Source organism: Eschrichtius robustus, chromosome 20 (assembly GCF_028021215.1).
Source record: "Eschrichtius robustus isolate mEscRob2 chromosome 20, mEscRob2.pri, whole genome shotgun sequence".
Lineage (NCBI taxonomy): Eukaryota > Metazoa > Chordata > Mammalia > Artiodactyla > Eschrichtiidae > Eschrichtius > Eschrichtius robustus.
Window position 1 is genome coordinate 45067936 of NC_090843.1, and position 19417 is coordinate 45087352.

Sequence of the window (19417 nt, forward strand, 5' to 3'; positions counted from 1 at the left end):
GGGCCATTTCCTCTTATTTTTCCATTTTTACTATGGCGTTGCTTAGTAACAAAATTAACAGGATAAGCAAAAGATAACTGGAAAAAATTAATTTCCTAATAATAAATTCCCAGGTCAAATATAAATAAATTTTGGTTTAACTACATTTAAAAATGATTGGGGGACTTCCCTGGTGGCACAGTGGTTAAGAATCCGCCTGCCAATGCAGGGGACACGGGTTCGATCCCTGATCCGAGAAGATCCCACATGCCGCGGAGCAACTAAGCCCGTGCGCCACAACTACTGAACCTACACTCTAGGAGCCTGCGAGCCACAACTACTGAGCCCGTGTGCCTAGAGCCTGTGCTCTGCAACAAGAGAAGCCACTGCAATGAGAAGCCGGCGCACCGCAACGAAGAGTAGCCCCCGCTCACCACAACTAGAGAAAGCCTGCGTGCAGCAACGAAGACCCAATGCAGCCAAAAATAAATAAATAAATTAAAAAAAAAAAAAAAGATTGGTACTGGTATCATACCCATTAGGGTAAATAACCAAGTATTTGTAGTATAAGAAAAGAAAGGGAGGAAGGGAGGAAGGGAGGGAGGGAGGAAGGGAGGGAAGGAGGAAGGAAGGAAGGGAGGAAGGAAGGAAAGAAGGAAGGAAGGGAGGGAGGGGAGAGGGAGGGAGGAAGAAAGAGGTGGGGTGGGGCGGTTGGTGGTTCTCTGACTCTCAGCGTGCCAAGGAACAGAAACATTTCTTCTGACACCAACAAAGAATTCCACTACAGCCAAGTCCTTCAAAGACAAGCACCAATAGCTATGTTCTGGCAAGGGAAGAAAATAACTTTAATAATGCCATAATTTAAAATCAAAATTGTTATTGCTTTAAAAATTCCACAAGTGGCTGACAATAACAGCAGAGCAACAGGATTCTGATTACATTGTAATAATGCGGGTCTCACAGCAAGTCCACAGCTATTACCCAGCGATTAGGCGTCAGCACCTGGAGAAACTCCATTTACACTGGCTGCTTCAATCTCCTCCACAAGTCATTTACAAATATATGATCCTAATTTCTATGAGAGAAAAAAAGACATGCTGGGACTAGAAGATTATTTGGACAATTTGGATCAACCTATTTGATAGTTTAATGTGTGCTTTAAAAAAAAAAACCAACTTTTTCTAAAGTGCTAGGAGCATGATCATGAAGTGAAAAACAAAACTAGTTATCACTTCAGCTTTTTTAAAAATTGCTTTTGCTTCCTTTTCTTTCTTATATTTTTTCAAAACAAGTAGGTGAAAATGCCTAATATGCCTGGGTAAGCACGGCACGTGATGCACTAAATAGCTTCTTCAAGCTTGGAATGTTGGCACAGTCTACCCTTTCCCTACTGAACAGCCACAGGCAAAGACTCTGGGTTTCTCTGTGCCTCAGTTTACAAGTCCAGTAAAGGAAAAAGGTAATTTCTTATCATCAATTAATGTTACAAATATGCATAGTGAAAATGAAGAAACTGCCTCTTTAAATCAATGTGTGATGATATACGTCACTTAGAACTGAGGGTAATAAAAAGCCTAAAGTTGAGGTCAAAACAATCAAATGTGGGCAATTAGTGCCTCAAAACCTGGGAAGAAACTCTCATAGATTATTCCATCAAGCAACAGCATTAGTAGCCATGCACAACATTAGGACTCTTCCAAGTAAGGTCATCTTGGTCACCGGTCTCAGGTTAACTTTATGTGGTCATGCATGAGTCAAGGGCAAGAAGGAAGTTAGATTTCTCTTCTAAGGAAAAATTCCGAGGCATGACTCCTACTTTTACTTCTCTGGAAGGACCTTTCCTCACCACAATCCCACAGTCAGTTCATGTGCTGTGACAGCATCATGGGGAAAATGCTATGACACACGTTAAGCATAAAATTACCATCTTTTCCTGGGTATCAACCATTAGCGTTATATGATGTGAATGCCTATGGCACTAATTGTTTATACCGCTAAATTAAATTTTTTAAAATCTATTGAGTTCTTTCTTTATGACAAGCACTACGGACTAGGTGCTTTCCATTCAAAGAACACACATAGGTCTTGTCATTAAGGGCAGCTGAGGAAGGGTACTTTGGCAACTCTCATATATCGTAATGAAATATAACTGTAGATGATCATTTTGAACATTAGACTCTAAGCATCTTCAGGGCTAGGAATGTATTATTTACTAAAGCACCTAGATCTGTGCCCCCTAGAGCTGGCATCAAAGCCTTAAATTCTAGTTTTTGCTCTATCATCTACCAGCTGGTGATTAAAGGGCCTTAATCTCTCGAGCTTGAGCTTTTTCCCACATGTACAATTGAAATAATTCCTGACTAATCTAACCGCATGGGATTGTAGTAAGGTGCAAATAAAAATATTTATACAGACAGTCTTTAAAAATAAAAAGTATTATTATTGTTAATCAATTTATGCTGACCAATTAGAAATTCAAGGGAGAAAAATACATTTTAGTTAGGGCTACGCAGAGAAGTCCTCATAGAAGAGGGAAATTTTGAGACAGTTCTTAAAACAAGCAGGATATAGAAAGGGGGGGGAGGGGGCGGAGAGAAGGGAAGGAGGGAGGGAAGAAAGAATGAAAGAGGAAAACATTCCAGAAAAGGGGCAGTAGAAGAGATCAAGCAAACAAGGTAGATGAGATAAAGACTTAGGTCTTTTCATGGAACAGCAAAGGCTAGGTTGTTAGCCTTCATTAATAGGCTGATGTCCAATATCAAGGTAAGGAGGTATCCTGAAGGCAAGAGAGAGTCACTGTTGAGCGGGAGAATAACTTGGTAAGGGGGCACTTTAGACATTTAATTCTGTGGTAGTGAGCAGAATGGAAACTACCTGGAGCGGAAGAGTGAGGGTCACAAGCAAACCTGTCGTGGTGTCTCGGGTATAAGGTGAGGAAGGGTCTAAACTAGAAAGATGGCAGTGGGAATTTAAAAACTGAAAAGAGGGGGGAGGGAAGAAAGGAAGGAAGGAAAGGTGGGTAGGGAAGGAGGGGTAGAATAATGGAACAGCAAACAAAAGGAAGAAGTCAATGATTTCTGCATGATTGGGGGCAAAGGGTTTGGTTACTTGGTTTTTTTTGTTTTTGTTTAGCTTTTTGATAGGGGAGAGGGGGAATCAGAAGAGGCGAAGGAAAATGATAGGAATTTACATTTAAACTATATGGAGTTTGATGTTAACACAAGATATCCAAGTGACATAAAATTGCAAGGAGGATGGAAGTATAACACACATTTTCAAGGCTGGGATGGAAGGACTCAGAGGGGGCCTGAGGGGAGTTTGGGCCTAGACATGCAGAGTTAAGTCACCAAGGGGAATTCAGCAGATGACTGGAAGTTCCAGACTGGAGCTCTGGAAAAGATTCAGGAATACAACTTCCCTTCCTTAAAACATTTTAAACATTTGAGGTCTAAATTTCTTGACATAAGAAAATATATGCATTTTATACTTTTGAATCACTTCGGAATTTTACCCCTACAAGCAGAACTATGTGAAAGACATAGCCGTTATCAGTGATAGGCCTTATATGTAGCAACTGATAAAAGGATGGATATGACACACAGCGAGAAGGAAAGTGGCCATCACCAGTTTCCATCCAATTGAGGACTTACATTTTGCTGGGTAAACTCTCGGAACATAGCTGCTAGCCTGTCATCCTCGATATCACAGTCAGTTTTGATAGCCACATTCAGAATGTGAATTGGTTCATCCCTGGGGATCTGTAACCCAAGAACACAAGGCAAGGAAATTAGGAGGCTGGCTAATACAGAGATGGAGAGAAGTTATAGTACTTGGTAGGATACCTGAAAAACAGATATGGCCCACAGGACATCTTCTGCTAGTATGAATAAGCAAAATGAAACCACTGCCCAACACCCACAATGGAGATTAAATAAAGACACCTAACTTTGAAAAAATAAGGCAGCAAAGGCATTAGCTAAAGGCGGCCCCAAATCTCGGCTTGATATGAACTTGAAGACCACTATGTCTCAACTTTTTCACCAATAGAATGGGAATGAAACCATTTGCAATATCTCTTCACAGAATGTAAAGGAAAATGAGTGAAAGAAGTCATCTGAACATATTCCCATATAACATATTTCTAAACAGTGGAAGTATCAAACCATGGGAAAATAACCTGGTAGGGAAAAAACAGGACGCGTTTGCAGAGAAATGAAAAGAAGGGAAAGAAGGGTTTAATAAAAGGACAAAATTTTAAACAAAATGTCTATTTTTCCTACTATCTGAAGTCCACAATTCCTTGAAGACTACGAAAGCACTGCTCTGCAAATATACAAGCCATTACTGAGTAAGAATTAAAGCAATCAAAGCTCAAGTCTTTGAAACAACATTCAGAGACCTAGAGGCAGCTGCAATGGATATATAGACGGCCTCATTCTACGCTATGGAGTCCATGATTAATGCAGTGGTTTTTATTTTTAGGTTAGAATTTATATTCCACCTGTTTCTAAAAATACTTTGATGAGGCATATAAAATTAAATAATATCAAGTAGGGTAAAAAGATGAATTCTTCCCTACAATGTTCTACAATCAGAAAGAGAGTACATAGTACAAATCCTGTATCTGAAGGAGCAAAGCAGTCTCCGAAAGAGGACACTATACCTTGTCTTCATCATATAGAGATGTGTGACCTGCCTCAGGGAACGTGGGGCTTTGGGGTGGGGAATCACAGAAGCAGCCCATCACTTCATCAAAGATCCTGAAAAATACCAAAGAAACACCCACAATGAAAACCCAAGTGGCAGAAAATCTAAGTGGCAGGAAACTAACACTGCCATTGCCAGCTCTGTCTAAAAGAATAATCTATCCTACCCTGCACTCAATTGTCAACTGAATAGAATCACCAGTGGCTAGAGGTGACATGCAAAATTTCACAGCAAGTGGCAGAAATTAGGAGGATGGATTGTTTAAACTTGAATAAACCATATACATTTTTTCTTTTTAAAAAAGAATGATCTGAAGCTTTTGTTTCTTTTTGTTTTGTTTCTTTCATATGTAAGATATGAGCAGTGCTGCTGTCATCATCGGTCTTAAAGTAACAGAGAGAGCCTGGGACTCGAGCAGTGACAGACCAATGTCATTACCCCTCCCCCTAGGGTAATGCATCAGTATACATCAAGAGATAGATGCTGAATGCATTTAATCAAAAGATGTATCGTCTCTGGTGGGGCTCACTCTAGTGCTGTGTTTAATTCCTCCTGACATTTCACTCATGACAGAGCAGACAGTTTCTTGTGTTAGCTACTAAGGAAAAGATGGTTTTTGTTTGTTTCTTTTTTTCTGACCAGGCTCATATAACAAGTAGAGGCTTGTAGAGTCTGCACAGAGGTGGAAAGGGAAGGACCTACACCTCTCCCAGAGCATATACTGCAAGGGCTACATCTCCTTAGCTGGCCCGTGGCTAATCAGGGGACCTCTATTCATTTGGCAGAAATCTGAGACGCCCAAGGCTCCCCTCGTATAGACACAGTTCCATGGTGCCTTACCTGACAAAATCTTCAAAAGTCCGAAAAGAGACCATTCCGCCCATCCGCTGACACGGTGGAGTGAATGAGTTGTCCAGCAGCACGTCGCTGACACTAGCTACATGAGTCATGCCATAGTGGTTGAGGTTGGAGGAGAAGGACATTCTAAATGGTAAATCAATCAAGTGCATTAGACAAGGAGAGTAGGAACAAGGGCTGGGAGAGTCACAACAGGGAAAAGGAGCTGGGAGGAAACTGAAGTAGGGTCAGGTTGCAGAGCAGGTTTGGTTTTTTACCCACTATAGATAAGGCTGTCTTGCTAGATTCACATTAACCCTTCCATTGGAATTTCCCCTCACACAAACAATATTTTTTACCAACCCCCCCCCCCCAAATTTCTCCACATAAAAATCTAAGGACTGTCAGGAATATCATGGTGGTTTTAATACCATGACATCATGACACGTCTAACGAATGAAGAGCACATAGGGGTTAAAAACCATCCTGCATCTTCCCCTTCCTTAAAACATCCCCTCTTTTAAAAGGATGTAAACAAGCCAAGTGAGTTGTAACTAGGCAACACTTAAGGCATTTTTCTCTAGAATTGTAATAGATTAAGTATTCACAGATAGATATATGCATGTCAACAACAACTCTACATCATTTGGAATGGTTTAGTAAATCATTATAAAAAACACAACTCATCAGAGAGAAACAAGTAACAATCTGTAAAAGGAACTTTACTGAGGTATCTATTTTTTCCTTGAATGAGCTGATGGGGAGCGCAGTTATGAGGATTACAGCTTCTCCCTTTTTGAAAGAGAGACAGTTTTACAAAATTTCCTTTTTTATATTTAAACACATTTCCATACCAAAGTAAACATATCTTCATTGAAAGCCCTTAATGAAACCCAGCAAGATACAAAAGGGCAGAGCATGGGTTTCAAAGTATGTGTAAGCATGACAAACAAGTGTAAATGGAGATGCTCAAAGAGAACTGATTTGTTCAATCTAAAAACATAATGAATCTGGATATTCCTTGATGCACCTCAGCAGTATGTACTGAGAGATGCTACTGTAAAGTGTTTGTGATGCCCAGTCAATCAGGACAGCCTGTTAGGAAGGACCAAACTAAAGGATGCCTCCAGGACTTGCCCGACATGTTACTGGCATACTGATCCGAAGCACGTTCAGAGCAAGGCAATGGCACTTGAACTTTGGGGAGCTGCTCAAAAATCTCCTTGAAGTGCACTGCCTGCAGTGTTGCAGGGGGGAAGAGAGCCAGCAAGGTGGGCTAGAGATCTGGGTACATGCCGTACTCTATTGCAAACTGTAATTATAAAAGGCAATGGAATTTTTTACACAATGGGAGTGCTGCTCACACAGACCATTAGAGACTGACACTCCCGGTTTTTATTCCTTTGGTAAATGATGACTATGAAAAAGTACTTCCACTTTTGACAGTACCAGGGACTAGAAGGTAGAGTGGGAGAGGACACCATTGATACCATGAATGAAACCGACAAATGAAACACACATCAAGCAATGGTGCTCACTAGAAACGGGGATTCAGAGCTGTATGAACTCAGAAGTGCTATCAGCCTTTTCTAGGATCACCAAATATATTTAGTAAAGGAGCAAGTTTGTGAGGCATTGTATCTTTTCTTCCTGCCTGGCATTAGACAGGAAAGAGAATCCAGATAACCCTTAAAGGGAACCCCCTCTGAAGACGCTAACAGTCTATGTTTGTGGCAGACATGGGGTTAAGAATCTTTTTCACTCAACTGAACCCCATCGGAAATACCCACATTTCAGTTGCCCCCACTGCTATGCTCTTGGGCCAGGACAGCTAAAGGCAAGCAGGAGTGAAGCAAGCCCACTCTTCAAGAGCAGACGAGAGGACCAAACAAAACACTCCCTTTCCTCTCCCCATCCAAATTGGATGCCAAAAGCTATATACAGTTTTGATTACTTAATATTTAAAGGGAGAGGGACAAAATAAACATAAGCCTATAAATATTTCAACCAATAACTGATCATCCACAAAGACGTCAGCACCAGCGAGTTACGGCTTTAAGCACTTGGCGGATTCCAGTCAGAACTGCTATCCTCTCAAACTTGCATTGTGTTGCCTTGCTTGGCTCAGGAGCAGAAGGAACTCAAAATATTAAAATATCACTTGTGTTCTACTGGTCTGGAAACGTTGCACAGGGCTACACACATCAAAACTTCAGATACACTTTTCCAATGTAATCTCATTACAGGTCTGAAATAAAACTTGACTTTCATAGCATCATAACACTTTATAGAAAAATAGCTAACAAACTGATAAAACATGAGATCAGCTATTTCTGCGTGTGTGTTCCTCTAAAAGGAGAAGCAAATTAGAGAAACTATAAATTGAGAAACTGATGAACAATTTGCCAGGATAGGAGTAACCGTAAGGGTTTCTCCTCTGAAAGCCCCAAACAGAGAACTTAGCAAAATAAGATGTTTACAGCAAAGCTGAACATCGGGGCAGAGGATTCCCCTATTGTACACAGCTAGACGGGAGCTGTTCCATACTGAGGCTTTTCAAGCATTGCTTTTTGAATGGCTGAAGAAAAGCTGAAGACATGTTTTCCAAACAGAAAAAATAGCTTAGTATGTCCAAAGGGGAGCTCAGGACTCCCTAGCAGAAAGATAACATGTTAGCTTGTCAAGTGTAGTGTTATTTTTTTCCCTGATTTTCCTAAAAGGTGCTTTTAATTGGAGAAAAAACAAAAAACAAAAAAAACTAAATATACGGTACCTGTTTAGCGTGGGGATGTTCCCTCTGTAATTAAACAACCACAGTTAGTTATTGATAGGTTAGTGAAAGCCATAATAAAAGAATTGTCGGAGCAGATACAGACCAGTCGTGAGGAGCCCCAGTTTGGCAGCTCTGGCATTCGGCAGACATAATTAAGTGCTCATTACCCTTCAACCCCCCGGGTGCCTCCAAAGAGGCATGCCTCCTGACCTACCTCACCACAGCAGCTGTTGATGGAAAGGGTTAAAATGTATTTACCATGGAGTCTTTTTTTATAGCTCTATTACAAAAAAATAATTCAGAGTAAGGATAAACCACAGGCTCATGAAAATTAAAGCTGTATAATATGGTATATTATCTTAAGCTTCAACAAGAAATATAATTCTCGACAAAATTCCTAGAGAATCTTCTTAACTTGTTCCTATTTTACTAAAAATGCAATAAGGGGGTTCAGAGAAGTTGATTCCGCAGCCTCTCCCACCTTAATGGATTTTCTAGGATGTGTGATGAACCTACAAACTCTCCTCTAGAGAAAAGAAGCCAGGCATCTGGGTTCCCAGCTCCCTGTTCTAACTCTCTTTAACCCTGTTCTTCCTCCTGTAGACTGGGCTGGGATGGGGGTAGGAGGTGGTATAGGACAGGAGTGTACTCTGTGCCATAGGAGCTTAAAGGAACTGAAAAGCATGCAGGAATGTGATGATTAATGATTCTATGACAAGAGTGGTATAGACTGTTAAAAATGAATTAATTAATATTTTTTAAGTGAAATGAATTTAGGGCAATAACGACTTTTAAAAATTGCTGTAAGCTTAAAATCTCTAGGCCTTCCATAAAGAAAACCTTAACCTAAATTTGGCTAGCCCTAGAATTTCCTGAGAAAGAATATTTCCAAATCGTGAAAGAAAGACTAGGATAAGAATGGAAAGTGAAAAGCAAGTCTCCTGCATTCTCTTTGGTCTTTGACACCAACGCTTTATTTTCCCCCCTTTAATTTGACCTCAGTCATTTCCTCAACTGAAAAAAAAAAAACAAAAAAACAAAAAACAAACCCTTATTTTCAATGTTAAAAGGGAAAAGTTATACTTACCACCCACAATTTAGGAGTCCTGTAAGGGGGTTGATGGGTTGATTATCCTAACCTTCTAACACTCTTTTATCAGCGTTTAATCATTGTTGGGGTTTTCTGGCACACAGGGGACTTAACGGGCGAAACATAGTGGGTGGTGCTGATGGTATGTGGAAGGAGGAGAGTGGGAGGAAAATGATGCACTTTCCAGGGCAGTGAAAGGAGCAGAACAGACTGAGCCGGCCATATAAATAAAGAGCTGTGACACATCGCTGCACACAAACTGTATACCTCGCGTGATTTGTGAGTAGCAATGCTCTTTGCATCAAACCTGTATCCCAGAGCAAATTCATAAGGCAGCAAGAGCCACCTCCGAGTGCAAAAACCCTCACCTTTGCTGTTTGGAGTCTTTGAGCCTCTCATTCAGGGGAATGAGTTTCATTTTACAAGAGGTCCTTAGTTATCATGCACTTGGCCCTCATCAACAAACAAAAAGTACACACAGGTTCTAGAGCTGAAGCAGAAAACTAACAGTAAATGCTAATGAAAATATAGGAAAGTCTTCCTTTTAAGATACAAAAAGGAGTCTAAAGAAAAGGGCCACCTGCACAGTCTCTAAACTAAAAGCCTCAGTTCAGAGAGAAGAACCCTACAACCAAAGCAATCTCAGGCGCCTTCCATCCAGGTTTCTCGAATTTAGAAACCAGTATAATCTCTCTCAACTGTTAACCAATTTTTTACACTAATAAAATGGTCTCACTGCTTCTGTGACTACTCTAATCCCTTAGGGAGTCTTCACAGGATGAGGGCCAAGTTTTCAGCAGAAAAAGGCCTGAATTGAAAAGAACACCACTAACAAAAAGCCAGCCCTTCTCCATCAGCAATCCTCAAGCTCTCACGGGAAGCCCCCTGCTGCTTTGTTATAGGAATCATGCACCATCTACACAGTATGGGATAAGAACAAAACTCCCAACATCTCCAGTTGTTAAAGGACTGGCCTCAAATCAATCACATAAGAGGTAAGTTTAGAGTCAGCTTATCCCCTTTGGTATCAATAGAATAAGATTCTGTGGGTCTGTCAGGGAGACGAGCAGAGAAGGAAGGTTAAACTCTCTACTACCAGGTAAATACTTAGCCATGTCCATAACAATCATCTATATATTTTGTAACTCTATACAGGGGCTATTTGATCAATTTAAGAAAATGACCGATGTGGCATACTGCACACTCTTGTGATACAGTAGAAAGCTAGCTCAGTGGTCTGCACAAAAATAACCAACTAACATAGAGATTGTATGAGTCAAATATCCCACTTATATAGCTAAAAATAAAATAAAATCTGCCACATTTCACTGCATATTCATCACGCAAAAATAATCAAATTTCTCAATCTCTGATAAGGCAATAATTGCATTTTCAAATACAAAAAAGGAGTATAAATTCACTTGTAAGACACCTGTTTAGGCTCTTCAGAGCACTTACGATGATGAATCTTCATTCACAATGTGGTGAAAAATATTAGAATCATTTTCCTTCCAGTAGATTAGCTCCATTTTACAGATGTGGTAACTGAGAAACCAAAGGGGAAGCTTTCCAAGGACACTGCTAAATATGGTGTCATAAACCAGAATCTAGACCTGGCATTTTCGCATCTCAGCTCCTGAGGCTAGCATTCCACATCAATATAGACTAAATTTAAAAAAGGACAAGAGAAAACCTTTGAATTCTGAGGTGCTCGGCATTAAGTCACCTCTGATTTTACTGACCTGCCTGTCTAGAATGGCTAGAGAGCCTGCTTCAATATGAAAGCGAAGTCAGAGTTGCTGCCTGCCGGCTGAACCCTCTTTATTTAAGGAACACCAACTTCTCTGGCAGTCACAAGTTCTCTGAGCCTTTTACCATCCCTTCCAGCTGAATTTCATTTTTCTTGATTCTAGCTGGCCCTACATAAATCTTTTATCATATAAAAATGCTCCTGATTCTTTTGCCTTCTAACTGGAAGGGAAAAAAAAGACCCTATATGAAAGCGATGGGGATGCATGCAAACAAGCAGTGGTTACATCAAGCTGCGACTGAGAGCCAGGATAGGGCAAATCTTTTGAAATCAGGCAGCAAAGCAGAATCAGAAGAGGTCGGCTGAATAACCCACTAGCAGTCACTAACAGCAGTACCATAGGAGAAAGAGCAATTTGACTGGCTGTGACCAGTGGTGGTCTCCTTGAGTGACTATGTTTCTGCAGGAGAATCCAAATCAAGAGCTGTAAAACACATCTGAACCATGTATTTCTATTGGCATCTCCCCCACCACCTCCTTGCAGTTCAGATGCCCGGACTCCACTGCAGAGCTGTCGTTTACAATAAAATGATCGTTGCTTCATTCATTTGCAGCCCCTTTAAAGCCCCTTTAAAGCCCCTTCTTGGCTCTGCTGGAAGATTTTGCTCTTTCTGAAACAAGTATGCCAAGAGAGCTACAACATATTACTATTGCCTGCTATATAATTAGCTACAAACCCACAGCACAAAACTACAGGGATTTACAGGTGCCCTAGATTCTGCTTTTCCTTCCCCCTGGAATCAGCTAGTCTTCCTTGACAAGAAGGGACCTTGGGCTACCCTAATGATATATTGAGAGTTTTAAACTCGACTCTCCAATCTTCCAAGGCTAGAGTGCCAAAATAACACAGCAGAGACCAGAAGCTGAGCCATGGATACAGGAAAGCACTTAAACCTGCTGAGAATCTTCTCTTATGCCAGATGCTTGCATCTTATCAGCAGACTACCCTGCATAAAGGAAGCAAGCACTGTAGAGTTTTATTTATTTATAGGTCATTCTGGCCTGCTAACTACAACCAAGTGCTCCCACTGCTAAAAAAAAAATGCTGCAAGTTGGATGACTTTCGAGTGTCTCAGAACGAGCCAAAGAAGGGTCTAATATCTGGGTGTCAAAGATGATCAGAATCCTCAAGAATGGCAATGGGTTGCTGATTAGCCCCATAGAAGGCTTCTGATTTCTAAACTTCCTCACAACCTTCTTCATGAAAAGAAGGTCCAGAGGCCACCCACCGACAGCTAAACTCTGAAGGTGCCAAGCAGCCAAAACTCAGTCATGGCCAAAACATGTGCTATCAGGGGAGAGCACGGCCGACCTCTTCTGGATGTGAGACAGGAGAAGAGGAAAATGCTTGAATTAAAACATTATAACATAGAGGGCCAAGTTCACAAGGAGCAAATAGCAGAGAAAGTGCAGTGCAACTCAAATTAACTAAAGTATGGATTTCCATGTAAGAAATAGGTGGAAATAAACACCAATCCAAGTCTTCACCCATCATGTATGTACAGAAATATACAACAAAATGGACTTCCATCTTCTGCATCAATTGTGGTGCTTCTTATTTGCATCACAGATTAAAAGTTTAAAGAAATGAACTATGTTCACTAATATGTATTACTTACGAAAATCATTTGGAGTTTTAAATTTCATACTCCCAGGATGTCGTAATATGCACAGCCATATGCATAGCCACAGAGTTTATGGGATAATAGACTTTACATATGTTTGTATAAATATTTTAGAAGATCAAATACACAGGCTGACTAAAGAACTTGTTTCCAGATTATTCTGAGTTACTTAATATGTCCAAAGCTAAGTAAAATCGTGAATGTCAAACGATTTGATGAATCGTCAAAAATACATTCAGGAAGAGGCTTTAGTGTAACAAGCTTTTCCATCACCAGCACCAGAGAGTGCTAAAACTAGGGTTTCAGAATGAGAAAAAAGACACACACACCTCGGGCTCTAAACCCTGAGCCTGCTGGAAGAAGACAGAGAAAAAGGAATGCTGAATGATAACAGTCTGAGCGCCAGGATTAATCCATGTAAAATATTGGTTGAACTCACTAAAGAGCTGGCCTGATGGAATCTTAGACAAAAGAATTAAGTCCTAAAAGTCTGAATAATAATAAAATGTTCTCTTAGTGCAGACCAGCTATCCTGACTACTCCTGCACCAAGAAAAAGACTGAAGAAACTCCCTCATTTCTCCTCTAAGGACAATTGCTAACTGGCTACAAATCACCTTTAAAAAATGACAGCAAAAATCCCCTCCCCTCAAAAAAATTCACATGCAATAGGACATAGTCCTTAGATGCTAAGAAGATAAAGAAGGAAATAAAATCCACACATTTCCCATATATATAGGTGCTCCATATATAAATATATAGGTTTCCTACTATGCTTAAGTCAAGCGCAGCTGCTGTTCAAGTGAAAGGAATTTAAGAAGGGTATATCTAGGCCAGGAGCTTCCTTTAGTAAAGCTCTAATATCTGGATCCTCTGGTGAATAAGACCTGAGGACGCCGAATAAGTTGCAACTACAGTTCCCCATAAAAAATTTGAAAGTCTTACATAGAAGATCAGGAAGTAGATAACATACCTTGGCTGAAGCCTGCCTAGCAAGAAGGATGATGAGAAAGTCACAGAGGTAAGAAACTGTTTAGTCATCTGCTGCCTTTTTTTTTTTTTTTTTTTTTAATATTGTGAGGAGTATTAGAAAAAAATAGTCAAATTATACTGAAACACAGAGTAACTAAATGTCAAACAAAAGCTTCAGTCCACACAAGATGAATAAGTACCGGAGATCTGCTGTACAACGTTGTACCTAAAATCAACAATAATATATTGTATACTTAAACATTTAAGAGGGTAGATCTCATGTTAAATGTTCTTTCCACAATAAAATTTAAAAAAACTTTTCCAGTATAAGAAAATGTCAAGCAATACGAAGCCCCACAATGAATTTAAACAAAAAGGTACCAAACATGTTGGCCACGTGCTAATTGCCCAAATGTGCTAACAAGGGGGTTTCTTCTTCCTTCTCAGAGGCTGCTCCATTTATTTGCAATGGCAGCTGCTTGCGTTTTGCCTGCTTCTCTAAAAGTCAAAACGTGCAAATGGGACAGTCTTCAATCCAACTGACATCGAAGGCATTTTCCTGAAAAAATGCTCTGCTGTTGTCAGTCTGCAGACAAAGAGCCATGTTTCATCCCAACCCACGGGGGCTAAATCACTAGTCAAAAACAAACCACAGGAATAGAATTCCACTAGATGACCCCCATACACAACAAGAGACTGTAGTCTCGCTTTGATAATACAGCTTAGAAAGATACTCCCAAGGACTTGCTGGACAAGTTTAGTCTACTTCAAATGAATGTCTGGGGACTTCCCTGGTGGTCCAGTGGTTAAGAATCCGCCTTCCAAATGGACTTGAGGACACGGGGAGGGGGAAGGGTAAGCTGGGATGAAGTGAGAGAGTGGCATGGACTTATAAATACTACCAAATGTAGAACAGATAGCTAGTGGGAAGCAGCCGCATAGCACAGGGAGATCAGCTCGGTGCTCTGTGACCACCTAGAGGGGTGGGATAGGGAGGGTGGGAGGGAGACGCAAGAGGGAGGAGATATGGGGATATATGTATATGTATAGCTGATTCACTTTGTCATACAGCAGAAACTAACACACCACTGTAAAGCAATTATACTCCAATAAAGATGTTAAAAAAAAAAAAAAAAAAGAATAAATGTAGAAAAAGAAAAAGAAAAAGGATCCGCCTTCCAATGCAGGGGACGCGGGTTTGATCCCTGATCGGGGAACTAAGATCCCACGTGCTGCAGGACAACTAAGCCCGTGCGCTCTAGAGCCCATGCACCACAATTAGAGAGAAGCCCGTGCGCAGCAACGAAGAGACCACACGCTGCAGCTAAGACCCGACGCGGCCAAATAAATACATAAATAAACATTAAAAAAAAAAAAAAAAAAGAATGTCTGGCTAGAAATGGGAAGACCAAGTACCAGGAAAGAAAATGCAAAAACTGGTTACAGAATGTATGTGTTTTCTCCCCCAAGAATTTTTGGTTTGTTAAGCCCAAATATAATATTGGGGAAATATAAAATTCTGTTTAGCATTAGATATGTAGAATATGTGTATTCATATGCCTGTTCTCTGTTCTCACTGAACAATTTTTAAAGCATGTGTAAAACACTGTAGTATATCTACACTATCAGAAGTGGATGATTGCTGTAACTACTAAGAATAAGCAACATAAGAAGAAAAGTTTGTAAAAAGAAAACAAAAATCTCTCCTAGGGATACTACCATTAACATAAAACAAAGAGGACTCAGTGTGATTGTCTTAATTAATTCTTGGTCTACAGTTGGTTGAGCTGTCTCTGTGGCTAGGAAGTGCTGGCAATATGGCTAGCCTGTATTGAGACATGTTGGAAGTAGAGAACACACTCTAAATTTCAAAGACTTTGTAAAAAGAATGGAAAATATCTGATTAATAACTTTTTATTACGTATTAAAATGGTATTTTGAGGGACTTCCCTGGCAGTCCAGTGGTTAGGACTCCACGCTTCCACCGCAGGGGGTGGGAATTCAATCCCTGGTTGGGGAACTAAGATCCCACCTGCCATGCGGCGTGGCCAAAAACAAAAAAAAAAGGTATTTTGGATACAATGGGTTAAATAAAATGTTATTAACAGTAATTTTGTCTGTTTCTTATTAAATATGGTCATTAGAAAATTTTAACTTACATATGTGGCTTGCATTATATTTCTATGGGACAGTGCTGGTCTAGTAGTAGTGATTCTCAATTGTAGATGGTCAACAGAATTATCAGAGAAGCTTTTTCAAAAAGTGGTCCCCTGGACTCTGGTTCAAAATTAATCAGAATCTTAAGAGCCAGGAACCCATAGGTGTATTTTTAAAATACTTTGCAGATAATTCTGAGAATCACTGATCTAGAGGTTAGTGGACATAACTGTGTCCTTGAGCCTTACAGGAACTGAGAGTGGAATAAACACTGGTAGACAGTCTCCTGTAATTTGTTTCTGTAGAATTAGAAACAATAATGCTTATGGCCTGCTTGTTCAAAACAGTAAGAACAGAAAAGAACAAAAGTACTGAGGTTAGAAAAAAAGTTGGAACTTGACTCAAAACTAGCTAAAGCTAAGATACCCTAGAATTCTTCTGTAAGGGCTGCAGGCCTATGATATAATAAAGAATTTGGCCTTTGTCCCTGGTTCCTGGGAGAGAGACTCTAAATTCTTGGAATTTCTCAAGTAGTAGAAGTGCCTTCATTATTCATGAGCCCCTTGGATCACACCTGAGTTTATGCTAAGAGATAACTCAGGACAGGGGCTACTCACTAGGAAGACCAACCATGTGATTACAGGGTCAGCTGGACCTCTGGGGAGGGAAGACAAGCTGGAGAGTGAGTTTAATCACGTGGCCAATGAGTCAATGAATCGTGACATTGCAATGAAACCTTGATAGAAGCTCTGGACACTGAAGCTCAATGGAACAACTTCTTCTTTTTTTTTTTTTTTTTTATAATATTACTTTTTTTTTTTTTTTTTTTTTAATGTTTTGGGTTTTTTTGGCCGCAAGGCATATGGGATCTTAGCTCCCCGACCAGGAATCAAACCCGCACCCCCTGCATTGGAAGGCAAAGGCTTAACCACCGGACTGCCAGGGAAGTCCCTCAATGGAACTTCTTGGTAGGTGAACACATTGATATGCCGGGAGGACGAGGTACCCTGATTCCACAGGGAAAGAACTCTGTGTTCAGGACCCACCCCCCCAGACCTTACTCTATGTATCTCTTCACTTGTCTGGTCCTGATCAGTATCTTTTATTAAAAAAAACTGTGATTGTAAGTATAGTGTTTTGCTGAGTTCTGTTAAGTTGTTCTAGTGAATTATTGAACCTGAAGGGGTCATGGGAACCCCCAAATTTGTAGCCAGTTGGTCAGAAGTGTGGGTGGTCTGGGAACCCAACTTGTGGCCACATCTGAAGTAGAGGCAGTTTTGTGAAGAACTGAGCCCTTAACTTGTGGCATCTGATCTAACTCCAGGTGGTTAAGTCTCAGAATTGAACTGCAGTACACCAACTGGTGTCAGGATGAGGTCATAACTCCAAATTGTAACAAAAACATTTATAAGAAAATATAAAATCTTACAAAACTAAATTCAAGTAGCAAATCTGTAATAACTGAATAAGCCATGCTCTAAAATTAAATATAGCATTCTGTAATTACATCTGATAATACGTCTTCTATTCCTAAACTAACAAAAGGATTTTAGACCTGAAAAGCGTTAAAGCAATTTTAATGGTTTTCTGGGTTTCACAAAGATTATTTTCTCTTTCCTCCTTTATTTTCCCTATCTTCACCTTTACGTCTACATCAATAATAATAATAATCCAGCAGTTTATAATTCTGTATACACACAACCAAGAAAGACTTTAGAAAGATGACAGGATTACTGTTCTGTTCAGGTCTGGTCTTTATCCAGAGGAATGTGTACACCTCAGTTGTTGGGAGGGACAGGTATACAAGTTTTGAAACCATATCAGGAATAACCAAGGTTCACACCCTTGAGATGGAACGGTGAATAAGATTTCTTAACAAACAGTAAAGAAGCATGTCTCTCATTTTCCAATCGACTTTCCCTCACCAAACTGGACACAGATCCTCAAATTTAAAAGTAGGACAGGGAGAGCAATTCAGAAAGGCAAGGGGAGCAATGAGGGAAGGAAGGAAATCACAAGCAGCTCTGTGGCCTGACTACAAATCACTGCCCAAAGGGATGAGGTAGTAGAAAGCAGGAAGAAAAGGAGAATGTTCCGAGAATTATAAAGAGCATTAAGTATAGCATGTAGTTCTCTACAATTATTCAAGGAACGCAGGAAAAGAAGGAAGCCTGAGTGCCGAGCCCACGTGTGCCATGAGTACCTCGCCACTCACTGAAGGACAGCCATTCGTTTCTAGAAAATGAGATTCTGAAATCCATGGAGGCAAAAATGTACCGAGAGATGCTTGCTAAATCAAGGACATATGCCTTTCTCTGCCAGCCATAAGGTATTTTCGAGGTAGGGAAGTGAAAGGACCTTCTCAGACAAAGAAGACAAGTACTTTTTCTGAAGATGCTACTGCTCATCTGCTGACCTCTGCTGGATCAACAGTGGCATCCAGTGGCCGCAAGTCTCAGCACACACTTCTTTGTCTCTAGGAAGAGTTTCTATTGCTTTGGGTGAAGTGGCAATTTGGAACAAAACCATTTCTGTTGTCTATAACTAAGGATCCCCAAAGACATAGTACTTTGAAATAAAAAGTGAAGAACCAAAGGCCATAAAGCAGAAATGGAAGGGGGCAGCTTAAGATTGGCTGTGGTTATTTATATTTCCTGTGGTATTACTGAAAAGAATGAAAATACGGGAGGAGATGAACATATGTGTGGGTGAAATTCCTAAGTTTTCACTGCCTCAGAAAACTTCAAAAATAAATGAGATTACAAGAGAGTATTTTTGTCTTAAAACCAAAGCAATACTTTGGTATTACTGTTGAACTGGAAACAAATTTACATATGTACGTTTGTATTTTTTTAAAGGGCTTAGGAAGGGAAAATTAGTGGAATTAACACGGCTTAAGTAATTTACTTGAATTTATGTTTGCTTTCTGAAGTGTGATTTTTAAAAACTGGGTTTCATCTGCTCACTTCATGTGTCTGTTTTTAGGGAGATAATGAAATTGACTCAGGTATAACCTTAACCTACAGCAAACATATAGAAAAGAAAAGCACTCCACCCAAAATATGCTTATATTCCATTGACTTAAACTGCTAAAAAAAAGTGATTTTCTGCCAAATTCCAGCAAGTATAATGCCAGTAAATTCTTTCCAACTTAGAAAAGAAAGAACTATGCCTCCTCAGTGACAGAATACAAGTATCAATAAAAATGAACGGAGGGACTTCCCTAGTGGCGCAGTGGTTAAGAATCCGCTTGCCAGTGCAGGCGACACAGGTTCAATCCCTAGTCCGGGAAGATCCACATGCTGTGGAGCAACTAAGCCCGTGCGTCACAACTACTGAAGCCCATGTGCCTAGAGCCCATGCTCCACAACAGGAGAAGCCACTACAATGAGAAGCCTGTGCAACGCAATGAAGATCCAACACAGCCATAAATAAATAAATAAATAAATTTCTAAAAAAAGAAAATGA

The 19417-nt window shown here is 40.2% G+C and overlaps 1 protein-coding gene across 6 annotated transcripts in view; it reads right to left on the minus strand.

The window, feature by feature from the left end:
* Window positions 1–19417, minus strand: part of ACACA (acetyl-CoA carboxylase alpha) — a 268183-nt gene that overhangs the window by 104638 nt on the left and 144128 nt on the right. For 5 of the 6 annotated variants that reach the window (XM_068529919.1, XM_068529921.1, XM_068529920.1 and 2 more), the window contains 4 exons: window positions 8297–8320; window positions 5527–5670; window positions 4643–4739; window positions 3630–3737 (listed from right to left, as the gene is read on the minus strand). In XM_068529919.1, coding sequence (XP_068386020.1) covers window positions 3630–3737; window positions 4643–4739; window positions 5527–5670; window positions 8297–8320 — 373 coding nt within the window. The remainder of the gene's footprint in view (window positions 1–3629; window positions 3738–4642; window positions 4740–5526; window positions 5671–8296; window positions 8321–19417) is intronic. The other variant, XM_068529918.1, reaches the window with a different exon arrangement.